This window comes from Cryptomeria japonica, chromosome 1, assembly GCF_030272615.1.
Source record: "Cryptomeria japonica chromosome 1, Sugi_1.0, whole genome shotgun sequence".
Lineage (NCBI taxonomy): Eukaryota > Viridiplantae > Streptophyta > Pinopsida > Cupressales > Cupressaceae > Cryptomeria > Cryptomeria japonica.
This window is the reverse complement of record NC_081405.1, coordinates 615,010,390-615,028,212: the sequence shown is the minus strand read 5'-3', so window position 1 is coordinate 615,028,212 and position 17,823 is coordinate 615,010,390. Positions and strand designations below refer to the sequence as shown.

Genomic DNA, 17,823 nt, shown 5'->3' with positions numbered 1-17,823 from the left:
ATTAATTAATTAATTAAAATGTTTCAACTCAGTTAATTAATAGAAGAATATTAAATGAATTAAATAAATTAACCTTTTCTAATTAACTATTTAATAGAAGAATAATCATTAAATAAATATAAAATATTTATTTAATTGCTCATAGCCAATTTTATGTGTATATAGCTGGCAATAAAGATTTTTTTTAATTGTTGAGCACAATCTACTAATATCCTTGTCAATGTAGTTACCATTATATGATGCAGTGATTATTGGGTTACATTATTTTACACAACATCAAGACATAGCTCACCCTTGTGAATGATTATACAAAAATTGAAATCTCTTTGTCTCTTAAATTCATCCTTCATTTCATAAAAAAATTACTTTTTAAATGATAAATGCTCATTAGTGTATTAATTCCTTAGCCCAAAACAAAGATAGTATGTATTCCAACTATCAGAAAACTTAGAGGATTATGCACTACATATAAAATAAAATAATTATTATTTTTTTTAACTTTGAGATGTAGTTTTGTGATCAATTGTAGTGTCGTAAATTGTATCCTCATACAAATCACACTCATTTGGGGCTCACTTTGATGATTTTCCCCTCATGGCCCTGAATATGATTGATTGTGCTCAAGTCAATGCCAAAACTAGAATCTTAGCACCTTTCTATGCTCATTAACCAAGATTCAGGCTCAAAATTCCAAGTCTATGGCACCTAGCACCTTATTCCTCTTATACTATGGCACCTAACGCCCTATAGCTCCTATTTTATGGAACCTAGCACCCTATTCCTCTTAGCCTATGGTACCTAATGCTCTAGAGCTCCTAGTCTATGGCACCTAGCACCCTATTCCTCTTAGACTATGGCACCTAATGCTCTAGAGCTCCTAGTCTATGTCACCTAGCACCATGGTCTAGTCAAAATGGGGCCAAATTTAAAGCTCCAATGGTCTAGAAGTTGTTGAGCAAGAAAGTGCTCCTCGATGTCGGCCTTCAAATTTTTAACACATTTCATGAGGTTGTGTATAAATACAAGTCTCATATCCTCATTTGAACATCTTCCAATTTCAAATCATATTCTAATTGAGCAATTATAGTCAAGCATTCAAGTTAGAATCCACGATAAGTCTATGTGGTTCCTCCATGAGTGAAGACATACATGAACTCCTATCAAGCAACATCAACCTTTCATGATGCTTATAGGAAAGAAGATTCATACAAAAGATATAACATTGTCAATTCTATATTTCCTTAAGGTTTCTAACCTCTACCCTACAAGGGTAAGCTCTCTTTGTATCATTATCAAAATAAAATTCATTATTATAGACATATTGTGTAGGAACAACCAAATTAAAAGGCTTGTATTTGTATCATTATCAAAGCAATTTCATTATTATATAGACATTGGAACACATTTTTTTATGTCTATTATACTTTAGGGGAAATATTACAAAATTTCTTTTTACAAACCTATTTCTCTCTAAACTCATCCAACCTTTATAAATAGATTTATACTATAAAACCCCTTTTGACAAAATAAGTGAACTATTATAATTTTTTAGAAAAAATTGAAAAACCATTCATTGTTGGAAATTTTTTATTTCCATCCAACTTTTGATTTTGAAATTTGTCGCCTTCTTTTTTTTTTTCTTTTACTGGATATTTAAAACTTGTTTTTAGAAACATTTGAAATACCATAACTTCCTAGAAACGTAACTTTTAAACTAGGTACTCATTTGACCTTCCTTATTAAATAACTAAAGAGCTTGGAGAGCTCTGTTATTCAAAAGTTTACTATGTCAATTTTTAGAATCCAATTCCATCATTTGAACCTTCACAACTATAATTTAATTTTCAAAAACTTCCAAAATTCTTAAAGTTTAAAAACTTCTTGTTTTAGTATATAATTTTTTTTTTGGCGCTAGAATTGACTCCAAAGATTGACTATGCATCCATAAAACTTTTCAGTAAATTTTCAAAATCTCTAGTTTAAATACACACTTATTAAAAATAGTAATCCTATTATTTTTAACTACTTTTGTAATTCTAGTTATTCTAAACAATTTTAGGAAACTTACTAAACATGTGTAATCAATTGGCTCAAAATTATTGTAAATGGATAATTTCACATACTGTTAGAATTCGTGAAATGCGAATCCCACAAGCCCATTTATCTTCTACAAGAATACCTATCACACATAAAGAGAAAATTGAACAACAAAATAATTGAAGACAATAACAATAAAATTGATTGAATTCCTTTGAAATTGTTTATTGCTTGCTGCTTAAGTTACAATGAAGGATATTACATCCTTATAAAGAAATTTCTAACTCTAAAGATAGAAACCCTAAATGGTGCAGTTTACAAGATAGACTAAGAGTTAAAATAGAATGCATGAATCTGTCATGTATGCACAAAAAGCATAATAGACTAATTAAATGAATGAAACTCTCAAAATCTAAACATAGTTTGTTTTTCCTAGTTTGCATTATGCATGGAGATAAATATTAATTAATTATCCGTAATTAATTAATTAACTAAATAATAAATGTCAATAATTAATTATTAATTAAAGCATGGATTATTTAGTGAATTAATGCAATTAAGTGAATAATTAATATATAAATTATTTATTCCAACACCCCCTTGAATGCACAACTAGGGAGAGAGGCAAAAAAAATGTAGGAAAAAAGAATGCAAAGATGAATGCAAGATGGGTGTAGGCATAAAGCCTAATGAGGTATCCATGAACAAAATTGGAAGTTTATTAGAAACGGAGCAAAGGAGAAAACCCAGTGGGAACAAAACTCCTCTCCAAAAGAGAAACAAAAGACAAGCATGAAGAAACATTGAAGCATGAAGAAGCTGCAAACATTGTCGTATGAAGGCTGCTATGATGCTAAAAAAAGAACCTCCAGAAATAGGAATGCAAGAGTTTCGATATGGTAAGTGCTCCATCTCACTAAATGTGTGGGTAAATGGTTGCACCGCACCTCCTAATACATAGGAACAAGTACTAAATACATAGCTAACTCAAACACGAAACCAAGAAAGCATTAGCACCAATAGTAGTAACTCCCCCATAATGTTGACAAGGGAGAAGTATGACAGGTACACTAAATCTGAATTCTATTCTCCATGATGCCAAAAAAATTAGAGATCTAAGACAAGAAAGATGGAGCTCGGATCATAGGAGGGTAGAATAGGGCCAAAAAAAGAACCGTTGACTTCATAAGGAAGAGATAGTGGGCTGGTAATCTATTTGAAAAAATGGATCTAAGATTTGCATAGAGCTCTGAATCGTCTTTCCGACGATATCTCATTTTCAGAAAACGAAGTCCAGATGCACAAGATATGCCCCTCAAGAGTGCAAACAACAACGTCTGACTTCAACTGGCAAAAAAGCATAAAAATGAAAAAAACTAGAAAAAAAATACCTCCTTAACTTGATAGGGCTCAGAAAGAGTTTTCCAATGGTATATGGTTTGCCCAATTTTGACTTTGTATGACGAAGTTATGGCCAAAACGAAAAAAACACCTCTTTTAGGGCACAAAGAGGGTTCAAAGGGCCATGCATGTTGACTGTATTGTTGACTATACTGCTGACATCAGTGTGACATCATTCTAACATCAGTGCTGATGATGCAATGTACTTTTGCTGCAAAGGGTTGACATTTTTTTTAATTAAAAAATAATCATCTTTTTTGTAACAACATGCACCAACTTGATTTTTTTTAATTTTTTTTTTTAAATTAAAGACTCAGCAATCAAAAATTAATTTTTTTACCACCCAGTTGATTTTTTTTTTTGGAAAATATTTCTAAGGCAGGGGCAGGTACGGCTGTATGGATTTTCATGCCTCGAAAAACATGCCAATAAAAAAATCATGCCCCAGATGCCTCTGTCATCGAAAATAGGCAAATTATATATCAAAAATTCATGGAATCGGACATCTAAATCCAATCATGAGGTCCTTTTGGGCCCAAAAAAATTTGAATTTTTAGGTACCCTTTGGAACAGAGAAAACCCCTCGAACTTCTAACCCTTGCAAAATGGACTCTATAGATTGGATTTCAGCTAAACGAAAGGCAATTCTAACTTTCTCGAGCCTTATGGAACTAATTGTGCAATCCAAATTAACCCAAGATGAACAATTTGTTGTTTATGTAAATAATCTCCAAAAAAAAGCGAACAGAATTCTTCAATTTTGGAGCTCTAATACCATGTTAGAATTCATAAAATGCAAATCTCACAAGCCCAGTTATCTTTTGCAAGAATGCCGGTCACACATAAAGAGAAAATTGAACAATAAAATAATTAAAGACAATCATAATGAAATTGATTGAATTGCTTTGAAATTGCTTATTTCTTGTTGCTTTAAGTTACAATGAAGGATATTACATCCTTATAAAGAAATCTAACTCTAAAGATAGAAACCCTAAATGGTGGAGTTTACAAGATAGACTAAGAGTTAAAATAGAAAGCATGAATCGGTCATGTATGCACAAAAAGCATAATAGACTAATTAAATGCATGAAGCTCTCAAAATCTAAACATAGTTTATTTTTCCTAACTTGCATTATGCATGGAGATAAATATTAACTAATTATTCATAATTAATTAATTAACTAAATAATAAATGTCAATAATTAATTATTAATTAAGGCACATATTATTTAGTGAATTAATGCAATTAAGTGAATAATTAATATATAAATTATTTATTCCAACATAGACAACAAGAATTTTGATCTCAACTCAATTTAGATAAATTGGTACACCAAAGGAGACACAAATTGAAAATATTTTTTAGATTTAAAATAAGTATTTTTTTCTAGAACAGGCACATATTGAGAATTTTTACGAAGACTAACACAAAATTATGATTGAAATATTTTTTAGATTTAAAATAAGTATTTTTTTCTAGAATAGGCACGAATTGAGAATTTTTACAAAGACTAACACAAAATTATGATTGAAATTATTCTTCAAGGTTGATTCCTATTAAGAATAGTTAGAATAGAGCTTGATTATTAAACGTAGTTGGGATAGGGCTTAACTCCAAGTTTAAAGTTCAATCTAATCTTGTACTTATTTTTCCTACCCCCTCATCTAAGACTTTTACTGGATTTAAAAGGATTAAAATCTTTATAGGTCAAATCAAAAAGTTGAAACTCAACTAAAACCCAACTTATAATATAAATTATTTATTTGATTCGACATGATGAGATATTAATATACATCCAATTAGTGGCAAAAACAAAATAAATATTATTGAACTAAAGGTTAACTAAATATTATAAATTACTAGTTTGGAATTCATATTTTATAGATTATATATCATCAAGATAAAATCAAAATCACTTTTCCATTAATTTTTCAATTACAAACATTATTAACATTATTATTACAACATTATAAACATTATAAACATTATTATTACAACATTACAAAGAGAAGGACGAGAATTCTATTGTAAAGTCCAAGAATTTTATTATGAAGTCCACTAAAAAATACTCGGCATCTACATAAGTAATCAACTACTCGACCTCTACATAAGTATTTACAAATATAAAATCATGTTATATAGGGGGGAAAAAATATTTTTATGTCTACAAAGCTAAAAAAAATCTATGGGTTAAAATGCCTCACAAACACTTTTGCATTTCAGCTCTTTTCCTATGCAAGATGAAGATAAGCACCCACAACTTCTCCACATTATATAAATGAACTAAAGATTAATTAAATTATATATAAATTACTAATTTGAAATTATATCTCATCAAAATAAAACAACATTATTATTTTATCTGTATAATGCTTCTAGATTTTGATTGTGTAAGTTTTTTTTCAAACATTTCCGATCAGGCTCTCTATCCACACTAGCAATGTAGCCGTTATAAATTAATAGCTTAAAAAACATTCCGTATGATTGGATATTCCGACACCCTAGACACTAAGGAATCTAGCCGTTATAAATTAATCGCTTAAAAAATACAAGCACAAACATAAAGGCAGGAATACTCTATTAACGGTCAGAAAAGACACAGGTGCGTAATATAAGGCATATAGTTTAAAGTTGCTAGTGGAAACGAATATTCTCACGTCCTTCATTTTGATGTTTTTGAAGAATTTTAATTTCTTATTTTTTTAAGATAAATAGTATGGACATGAGAGTGACCTTGCGTGAAAAGGGCATTGGAATAAAGTATATTCTTGCTGTTGAGTATCATGGTGTGGAGTGGATGTTTGAGCACTTGGTGCTTGTCTTTTAGATTGATAGAATATTTCAAGGCCATAGATTTATATATTTCTTCTGAAGTTCAAGTTTAAATTTTAAAATAAGTTTATTATGTGATGATATTTATCCCAACACATTTAAATTTTGTGTTTTACTATTAAAAAACATCTTGTCTTTGAAGAGATGGTATGTCCATCATTCCAATTCAGGAACCAATAAGAAGAGAGCGTTACTCAAATGCATTGCTCTCATAATCACTCTTCACTCTTGTTAAAGCTATAGTGTTTTAATCCTTAGTGTCTTCTAATTGTATTGAAATTCTAGTCAATAAATTATAAAATCTTAAATTTATACATCCAGTTAGTGACAAAAACAAAATAAATATTATTGAACTAAAGGTTAACTAAATATTATAAATTACTAATTTGGAATTCATTTTTATAAATTATATCTCATCAAGTTAAAATCAAAATCACTTTTTCATTTATTTTTTCATTATAAACATTATTATTACAATCTTTGTTTATTATTACAACATTACAAAGAGGGACAAGAATTCTATTATAAAGTTCAAGAATTTTATTATGAAGTCCACTAAAAAATATTCTGCCTCTACATAAATACTCAACTATTACATGACACTTACAAACATAAAAAAATCTGTTTATATATATATCCACAAAGCTAACTTTTGCATTTCAGCTCTTTTCTTTTCCTATGCAACATGAAGATAAGATAAAGATAAACACCCACAACTTCTTCACAGACCCCTCGGTGAATAAATTATATAAATGAACTAAAAGTTAATTAAATTATATGTAAATTACTAATTTGGAATTATATCGCATCAAAATAAAACAACATTATCATTACAACATTCATTAAATTTATGAGTTTTCCACAATCGGATTGTGGATTTTTGCATTAAAGTCCATTAAAAAACAAAAACTCTCCTACTATAGACACTTATTCTACATTTAAATGTGACGAAAAACATCCACCCAATACCAATGTAGAATTATAAATTTTCTATATTAAATCATTAAAAAAAATATTTTATCGAATTAAGCACAAGCACAAGGAAGAAGATATTTTTGATTAGTTTGGAGGTTTCTTCTTGTCCATTTTCAATCCATTTGAATTTTTGTGAGGACCAAACCTACTAATTAATTATATATATATATGACAGAGATTGCAAAAGTGTAATAATAACAACCACATATTTGCTAATTTCACAAGCCCTTTGCTCATACAAGGAAGTCCTTCGGCTAATTAAACTTTATATTATTTGATTTTACAAATTAGTAATTAACTATTCAGATAAAAAGTGCGTTCCCTACAATTCTCCCTTGTATTCCCTACCATATCAATAAAATGTCTTTTGCTAATACAAGGAAAAAGGACAGTCACCATAGCTACTGTCAAAAAACTATATATACGCAAACCAGTTAAAACAGTGCCCTACAAATTATTATAAATCTAAGTCCAAATAAAAAATCTAAGAACTACCTAGACTCTGACGACAAAGAAAAACCATTCAACAAGCATTCTTCTGCACGACAGATTTGTTCAGCACTTGTTGACAGCAAATCCCACACGAGCGTTGACCGGGTCAAACGACACGCGTATCCCTTGCTGCTGAATACTTCCGATGATCGACATCCCCGACGACACCGGCGCGAAGGCCAAACAAATCTTCCGACTATTCACGGCAACCAGATAATTTTTCGCCGGCAACGGCAAACTAACGCCGTTTGAAAAATGAAAAGCAATACTCGGCACCGTAACAGAAACCCTATTCGGGAACTTATAACACGTGTCAAATAACACAAACCCGTCACTCAACTGCAGATTCCCCATTCCAGCCACGAAAGCATCCCGGAGTGCCACGTAAGCGCCGCGTTGGAGCCTAGTCACGGGGGTGCCGGAGTCCAAAATGACGCCGCCGTTGCCGGTGGCATCGATCCGAAAGACGGATTCAGGGATGTTCAGCATGTTCCCGCCGACGCTGATTCCGGCAAGGGAAACGTAGTAAAATGTGTTTATTCGGCTGTTTTTCAGCAACGGCACAAAAACCGCCTCCCGCGGAACCGCTTCCCGGCCGAACTGTAAAGTACTGGAGGCACTAGAGTCCCGGTAAACCAGACAATAGGAAAAAATATTACCGTTGGAATGTGACAGCTGTGAAGGCAGAGAAAATGCGCCGCCACCAAGGCCGAGCAATCCGGAAGCTCCGACGAAGAGCCCCTCGTTATCCTGGCCACACCCGAAGGCAACGTTGCTCACACGAGTTTTACCGAGAGTAACGGTCTCCGTGTCGAAGCTACCGACTGTGTAGGATCCGTCACCATAGCTGACCTGGTACTGGCAGTTACCTTGGCGGCTGCAACCGGACTGGTCGAGCTGGCGGCATAGGTTCGAGTCACAGGAGACGCCGTTGAAGGATGAAGAAAATGCAGGGTTGAAAATGGGGTCAGACTGGCTGTAACAGTCCTCGCATGGCTGGCACTGTAACCAGGTTATGTCGGAGCCTGTGTCGAGGACAAGGAGCTGCTGCCGTGCTGGTGTGCCGACGCCGATGCGCGTAAAATATTCGCCACTGCCTTCCCCTTTGCCTGACATTACAGGGATTTCTACTCCCCCCGACTCCATTAACGGCCGCTTTGCGGTGAGGTTTGACAGACGGTCGTAAATGGCGGCCACACGCGCAGCGTCGCGCTTCAGCATCTGCTTTATGCGTTGCTCGTAGGTCCAATTCGTGGCTCCTGCGACTGCATCTCTGTGTACCAGAGGAACGGCTAGGGTTTGCTGTTCAGCTGCTGCTTCTTTCAAAGGAGGCGTTAGGGTTACGGCTAGGGTTTGATCAGCTAATTCTTCTTCTTCCACAGCTTTTGCCTCGAATCTTTGTGCTGCTCCGCCTCTGGCTGCTCTCAGAGCAGCTTGCACGTCAAAGATGCTGTCTTTATTTACTTTTCTGGCGTGCGCCCCGGCCATGAACATCAGTGAGAGTAAATAAAGCGCCAGCATTGCTGTAAAATTTGTCTTGGCGGCCATGGCTGGAAACCAAGAAGACTGAAATATCTCTGTGAATCTTGTGTATCGGCCTTAAAATGATCGGAAATGTTGAAGAAGATCGTTCCAAATGTAGGAACGCAGGACTGTTGCACTGTTTTATCTGCATGGATTCCCAAAGCAGTGCATTAAAGCTCTCTTCGAGGGCGCGAATGGAGATAAGCATATTTACGTAATACAGATCATGTGATATCTACAGGCTATTAAATGATACGCTACATGTCACCTTTTTCTTTACCTCTCCTGCTACGTGTCTGGATAAATCTGGAAACGTGCCCAAATATTTGAATTTTGCAGTCATTTTTTTTATAAAATTTCTCCCTCATTCAATATTTCTTTTTCAATTTTGAAACATAAATCTAGAGAGTGATTCTCTAGGGTAAATTCAAAAATTATAATTATATGCAATAAATATTATAGATTGTGGATATCTTATAAGTTTAACTGATTTTCTAATTTGGATCAATAAGTTTGATTCAAAAATTACATAGAGTTGTATCATAATTTGACTTGCTATAGAAAATATCTCCTACTCATCAATGTAAAATTATGTTCAATTTTTTTGAATTTTACAGTCATTTTTATAACATTTAGCATTTGGCTTAGGAATGACAACAAGATATACTTGAAGTAGCGTAATGTCACATCACTCCATTGTACAATGAGTTGTTCTATATCTGCTTATTTGTGTCCTTGCATTCATGTGTAGTGGTATTAACGTGGAGGAAAGAAGAGATGATCATGGAATGTGGAAATTTCATGAGTTTAATTGATGCTCTGGTGTTAAGGATTAAGATCTTCAAGTGATCAAATATGCCAATACATTTAGCATGATTTTTAGTGATTTATTTTTACACCATTGAATTGTTTAATAAATTAAAGGTTATTTAACTTTTTATAAATTATTGGTTTTTATATTTTTAGTTTAAGAAAAAATCTCAAGTTTAGTCTAGGTTAGATCTATATAAGAAAACTAATTAACTAATGGGTTGAGATTTGAATATTGAGTTTGCAATTGAAATGTAAGAAACTTAATGTATTTTGCTTGCTAATTGAAGAATGTAATACATTTGAATATGATATGTTATGGGGTCACAAAGAGTAAATGATAGACTAGTAATTGTCTCAAAATTTAAATAATTTATGAATCATATGCAAAGACAAATCAGGTATTCGAAAACTAATCTTCAATTGCAAACTAGTCATGTACCTACAAATTTGTTATATATGATCGACAAACTCATGTGTTTCATTTTTCCTAATGTATCTTTTCTTTTCTTTGTGACTCATGATATATAGGGACTACTATTTGTCAATACTTTTGCAAGATTGTTGGTATGTTACAAGGGAACATGTTCTCCAACGTCAACCCTAAAAATTGTGTATCAATAATTGAAAACAATAATTTTTAGTCAAGCAAATACTTATATGAATGCTTGTGTAAAACTAGATTTCTTTTAATGCACTAATAGAAGTTTGTAATGTAAATGTACTTCCTTTATGTCTTAGAATGAATACATTGAATGCATTTAAATGTAAGGACATAGCAATATATCACACGAGTTTGTCTTTATTTAGCCCTAGGTAGGAAGGGTAAAGGTGGGAAATTAGTTACATTTGAATTTAAGAATTTAAACTAACGTAGGATGAAATCTACAATAACAAACTAGACCCTAGATAAAAAGTGGCTAAACCTTAATTAACAAGATGCACACAGAAATGGGTATGGACACAGGTGTGATAAAAATTTGGATATGGTGAATGCATAAAGGTATGTGATCACGTGAACAGAGATGATTGGTAGGTGCATAAGAACATGTGTCAAGGGTAAGTGGATGACATATGGCAAGGGAAACAACTTTGCACAAAATTATGCTACTTCTCAACATGTCTAAAATATCAAAGCACTCCCCTTAAAATAGGTACATAATTAAATGGAAAATAGCATGGGTATGTGAATTTCACTATAATATTTTGCCTCCATTTTGAAATGCATGTGAATCATAGAATAATCAACCATCTAAAGTATGTAGCACTCACAAACATTCATGTAAAGAAAATATCCTACACACCCAATGAATATTAGCAAGTCTTCATATAAAGAAATGGATCTTGTAAGTTTATGTGTGCTCACCTCTTGTGTAAGTATTATCCATAAAATGAGTCTTTATAATCTCTTGTAATTGTATACAATATAAAGATGGGAATGTTAATGATAAGTGTAGACACTAAAATTGTTGGTGTGAAAAAGGTACATCACTTAGTTGATTTTTAGGCCCTATGCATAGTAGCATACTTAATCTTACTTGGGTTGTGTTCTTTTTTGTTTCATGTCATAATATAAAGGCAAACACCATGATTTCATTCAATCATAAGGTTTTAGCATTATCTCTATTACAAGGATTTATCATTACATGTTGGATCATTATTCATTTTTATCTATTGAAATTTTAGGCTTCATAATAAATCAATTGCTTCTCTATTTTATGAAAGGGGTCTTTGATTACAAATGATCTTTAGGTAGCTATAGAGTTGAAACAACAATTCTCACATGTTAATAGTGCTCAAGATTTGTATTTCCCTTTCTTTTTTTGAGAATTTTAGTCATTTTCAATTATGCATCCGAGTGTAGACCACCACCTATTTGATTAATTTTATGCACTATCTTAGTCTTCGCCATAGACCAAGGTTGATACTCATTTTTAATTTATTTTGTTATTGCTCTTAATTCCTAGATACACATAAAATAAGAGCGCATATAAATTTTATTTTATTTTCCTATTTGGTTTCCCATAGAGGTTGGAAGACCAATTAGGGTTTTGACCTAAAGGGAAGCCCATAAACGACTCCAAAAAAAATTCATCCTCCTTGTGTTTCCAATTCTTTGAGATCACTCAATTGCACAAATGTTTTCAAGTATTTTCTTTTTTGTTATTCATCTCCATTTCTCATTTAATGCTATGTATTTCTTGTTAGTGTAGATTTTTATTTTCCTAGTTGGGTTTATTATTTTCCCTTTTCCTATGTTTTTCCTACACTTTAATTAAGCTTGCTTAGGTTAATAAAACATGTTTACTTAAGACAAGTGGGTATTGAGGTGTCGGCATGCTATGAGGAGGTGCATTTACTATGTTTAGACCATCATGGTGGTCTCTCCTCATTGATCGGTATTGCCACCTCCACCCCTCTCTTGAGTCTATATAAACATGCCACCTTGCTTGTATTTTCATATAGTTGGAGATAGTAATTTGATGTTATTTTCCCTTGGAGCACTTCACATCATTTTTCTCTCAATATCACTGTTATGTTGTTTATTTCATTTGCATTTACAGTTTATTTGATCTATCTCTTTCAATTCAATTCTGGGTTGTAATCTGTTTATAAGATTTTAACATGGTATCAGAGCCTATTTTGAAATATTAGATTATAGTAGAGATCTTGTAAAATCTTCCTATGTTTTCTTTTGCATTTTGCATGATCTGAAAAACCAGCAAAGGTTAATGAAGATCCGGTAATATTGTTTTACATATATATCTTTTTGTAAAACAAGGTTTTTGAAGCTTAGATTTGTGAAGAAACATTCAAATAGTGTGTTTTCAGGACTAACAGACCTTTCGTTTGTGTTTGGAAGGCTCAAAAACCTCTATTTTCATGTAAAGTGTGTGCAGATCGAACACTAGAAGCTTTGCATGTCATTTTTTCCTTGTTGAAGGCATTTTTTTAACATTGTGGCCCCATCTTCTGAAAGTGATAAAGAAAAACGTTTTTCTGGTTTGTTTTGCCGCTGGAAAAAAACCATCTGGATCATTGCCAGATCTTTTATTCACTCAACAGATCTTTTGAAAAGCGCATCGGAAAGCTTCAGCCAGACCCCTCATCATTACAGTTTTCATTTTTGCATCTGATCTTCAAATGAGGTTTTCTCAATCATACAGAGGTATTTTTCAGTGCAATTGTTTTTGAAATGGGGTATTTTTTCGTGATCCTTGTAGTGGTGAAATCAATTATTTCTTAGAAGTTACCAATTTTCTAGAAATTAAGTTTTATCAACAGATCTGAAGGGCATTCCCCATTTTATGAACTTCAAACCACTATAACTTTCACATATGATCTCGGATTCAGGTCATTCTTCTTTTGAAAGTGGATATTTTTTCTAGTAGAATACATTGGTGTTGGTTTTATGCTTGTATTCTAAGATATTATTTTTGCCTTCAGTATTTGTGTCCATTTTTTGGACTTTGTAAAACACTGGAAAACAACTCCATCATTGTAAATACACTAAATTATAAAGTGTCACCTTATAATATCTGGGGGGTGATTTCTGATCTAGTACAAAGGGTTTTTCGTCTCTCTTTCTTGCACAAGCAATCTTACTTTCTGCATTAAAATGGATCAAAATACAGTACCAATACTCACACCTTACAACTACTATGAGTGGAAATCAAAAATGACAATCTATCTTAAGAATTTGGGGTTGTTTAGAGTAACTATGGGACTTAAAACTGAACCAACACTAATTGTAGAAAAGCCAAAATGGTTTAACAAATGCGATGAAGCTTATGGTACTCTATGTATGTTTGTATCTTCTGATCTTCTTTTTCATCTTGAATCTGCTACAAATCCAAATGATGCATGGACAACATTAGATGGGTTGTTTGGTAAACAAGATGAGTTAAGGGGACACCAATTGGAGAATGAGCTAATAGGGATAAATCCATGTAATTTTGATACAATTCAAGACTTCTTCACAAAACTAAAGGCTATAAGATTGCAATTGAAGGCATATGGGATAGATAATAAAGATTCACAATTGATTCTAAGCATTCTTTCCAAACTTGGTCCAAACTATTCAGTTTTTGTGTCTACTTTCTATGCTACAAAAAGTGTCTTAGGAACCAGCTTTAAAATGCCTTCTCTTGATGATTTTGCAAAAGAACTCACACAAGAACATGATAAGTTGATTCAAATGGGCACAATTAAGCCCTCTAAATCTCAAGCCTTGGTTGCCAACCAAGGTACAAAAGATCAAAATGGGCTTTCTAAGCAAGAAAAGAAACAAAAGAACCAAGGAGAAAATAAGCAAGAATAAAAGCTAGTTACTTCAAAAGCAACTAATGATGCATCTTCTTCAAAGGGTGACAAGCCCAAGAAGGAGAAAACTAGGTGTTCCTATTGTAAGAAACCTAGTCATGATGAACATAAATGTCTAAAGAAGTAAATTGATCATTTGACTCACCTTCTAGAAAAGAACAACATCAAGGTGCCTGATTCTGTCAAACCAAGTTCATGTCAGGAATCTTCAAAGGACACTTGAGTAAGGGGAAAGGAAAGGGAAAGGCCCTAGTTGTTGTTGCTTCCTAGCCTAATTCTTGGATTATCGACTTGGGTGCTTCACACCACATGGCTTCATCAAAGGATAGTTTTTCCTCATTAGAGTCATGTTTTATGCCATCTATTCTATTGGGTGATGACACTCCTGCTGAAGTGCATGGGAAAGGGTTTGTTGACGTAGGTGAAGGAACATTTCAAGATGTCCTTTGTGTTCCTTCTTTATCAACTAATCTCCTATCTATCTATCAGATCACTCACATTGGCTCTGGAAAGCGGGTTGAGTTCACTCTAGACACAATGGTAATTAGTGAGATGCATAATGGGCCTACAATTGCAGTGGGAAAGGTAGATAATCAGTCTAGACTATATCACTTTTCTCACTTGCATTGCTTACTCACTCAGATGAGGTGAGTCATTTGTGGCATCAGCGGTTTGGCCACTTGAACTACCGCTACTTTCAGTAGCTCAGTTAGCATGACATGGTTATAGGGTTGCCTTCTATTTGATTTCTTGATGGAGTTTGTCAAGGATGCATTCTTGGAAAGCACCCTGAAGAAAAATTAGATAAAGGCAAAGCATGGACAACCACACAGCTTTTGGAGCTAGTACACAATGATTTAACATGACCATTTCCAAATCCTTCTTTCATTAGAGCCAAATATGTCTTGACATTCATTGATGATCTTTCTCAGTACACCTTTGTATATTTTCTCAAACAAAAGTCTAAGGTATTTGAGTCTTTTCAGGAATTCAAAGCCTTTGCAGAGAAGCAATTAGGGAAAACCATCAAGCTTTTGCGCACCGATAATGGGGGGAATATGTCAACCAGAGGCTTGAGTAGTTTTGTATCTCATAAGGCATTGATCTTCAACACACAGTTCCCTACACTCCACAACAAAATGGAGTTTCAGAACGTAATAATTGATCCTTGAAGGAAATGGCTAATTGTATGATCCACTCCAGATCATTGGCACCTCAATACTGGGCAAAGGCCATCAACTATGCATGTTATGTCCAGAATCGAGTTCCTCATCGAGCTATGAAGGGGGTAACTCCTTTTCAAGCCTATACTGGTCAGAAACCCACAGTCAAACACTTCTGAGTGTTTGGATCTTCTGCATGGGCCCATATTCCAACAGAGAAATGCAAGGCTATGGATCCGCAGAGCAAGCCTTGCATATTTGTTGGGTATCCAGATGGTGTTAAAGGCTATAGGATTCTCCATCCTACCACACATGAGCTTTTCATTGAGAGGAGTGTTCGTTTTGAGGAGGATACTTCCAGTTCTTCTTCTACCATTTCTCCATCTTTCATTCCTATGAAGACATTGCAACTTCATGATGATAGTTCTTCTAAGGATTTTAATCCTCTTGATCCTTCTAAGGAGTCTTCTTCCTCCACTTCAGATGACGATGGCAAGGATTCATCTTCCTCTTCTCTTAGTCATCCTTTAGAGGCTGATGATTCTCCTCCAAATTCTTCTCATTCTCCAGCTATTGGGCCTCTTTGAGCTCGTCAGACATTGGAGTCAGCAGGTGATTGGGTTGGCGATCCTTCATATGAGAGAAGAACAAGGTCACAATTTGAGCATGCTCCACATCTCTTCTTTGCTACAACTTCTGATCCACGGACCTTTTAGGAAGCTTCAGGTGTCCCCGAGTGGGATGCAGCTATGTAGGAGGAGTTCAATTCCTTGGAGAGGAACCATACTTGGGATTTAGTCCCTCTTCCTAAGGGAAGGAAACTTGTTCGGTGCAAGTGGATCTACCGAACAAAATTTGCTGCAGATGGGTCGGTTGATAAGCATAAGGCTTGCCTGGTCGCCAAAGGATTCTCCCAGGTTACTGGGATTGACTACTCTGAGACTTTTGCGCCAGTTGCCAAGATGAATTCCATCAAACTTGTCCTTGCTATTGTTGCAGAGCATCATTGGGAAGTTCATCAAATGGATGTGAAGAGTGATTTTCGTCATGGTGACCTTTAGGAGGAAATATATATATGGAGCAGCCACAGGGGTTCATCCAGGATCCTTCACTCATTTTTCGCCTTCGGAAGTCTCTCTATGGCCTTAAACAGGCCCCTCGTGCCTAGTATGCCAAGATGGACTCCTTCTTTCTGTCAGTTGGGTTCACTCGGTGCCATTTTGATTGAAACGTCTACATTTTGCAACAGGATGATACTCTCACCTTCCTTTTTTTCTATGTTGATGACTTGTTGATTACTGGAAGTCACTCATCTCGTATCAAGGCAATCAAAACTTCCCTTCATGATCGCTTCTTGATGTCTGACTTAGGCCTACTCCACTACTTCTTAGGGATTAAGATCACTCATTCGCTTTCTGGTATCTTCATTGGACAGCCTAAGTACACTCTTGGTATGCTCTCGAGATTTCGCATGGCTGACTATAAGCCTGCACCGACTCCATTTCTGATAGGAGTCAAAGTTGAGGCTTCTTGTTCTTCACCCTTGGCAAATGCTACCTTGTATCAACAATTAGTTGGAAGCCTCATATATTTGACTCACACGAGGCCTGATATTTCATATGCAGTGGGCCTGGTCTCTAGGTTTATGCAGGAGCCACATGAGCTGCATTGGAAAGCACCTAAGCAAATTCTTCACTATGGATAGGGTACTCACAATTATGGGATTCATTATATAGCAGGCGTGGATATTGACTTGGTGGGATATACAGATTGAGATTGGGTAGGTGATTCTCAGGATCACAAGTCCACTTTAAGGTATTGCTTCTCTCTTGGTTTTGGTCCAGTTTCTTGGTCGAGCAAGAAACAATCTGCTATTGCTCTTTCATCTATTGAGGCTGAGTATCGAGGAGCATTTAATGATGCTACTACGGCAATTTGGCTTCAGAACATTCTCACTGAGTTTGGCATTTCCTTTTGAAAGACTATAGTCATCTTTTGTGACAACCACAGTGTTATTCAAATTTCTTGTAATCGGGTCCATCATCAATGGACCAAGCACATTGAGATTCACATGCACTAAATTTGGGAGCTGATTTATGAGCAGGTTCTTGATCTTCAGTACTGTCCGACATCATATCAAACTCCAGACATCTTCACCAAACCCTTCACTGAAAGCACGTTCATTCATTTGAGAGCTTTGCTTGGGGTGTAGCAGGTGTTCTCTTTTGTTGGGGGGGCTTCTCAGTTCCCTCTCTCTCTCTCTCT

General features: G+C 34.5%; 1 protein-coding gene across 1 annotated transcript; it reads right to left on the bottom strand.

Moving 5' to 3' along the window:
- Positions 1-7,495: 7,495 nt before the first annotated feature.
- Positions 7,496-9,483, bottom strand: LOC131059773 (protein ASPARTIC PROTEASE IN GUARD CELL 2). Its single transcript, XM_057992813.2, has one exon. It carries the CDS (start codon positions 9,284-9,286, stop codon positions 7,802-7,804), a length of 1,485 nt encoding a protein of 494 aa, XP_057848796.2. The 5' UTR covers positions 9,287-9,483; the 3' UTR covers positions 7,496-7,801.
- Between the last annotated feature and the right edge of the window lie 8,340 nt (positions 9,484-17,823).

Bases quoted from the DNA above. Each gene is read 5' to 3' on its own strand.
- LOC131059773 (XM_057992813.2), bottom strand. From the start codon at position 9,286: ATGGCCGCCAAGACAAATTTTACAGCAATGCTGGCGCTTTATTTACTC.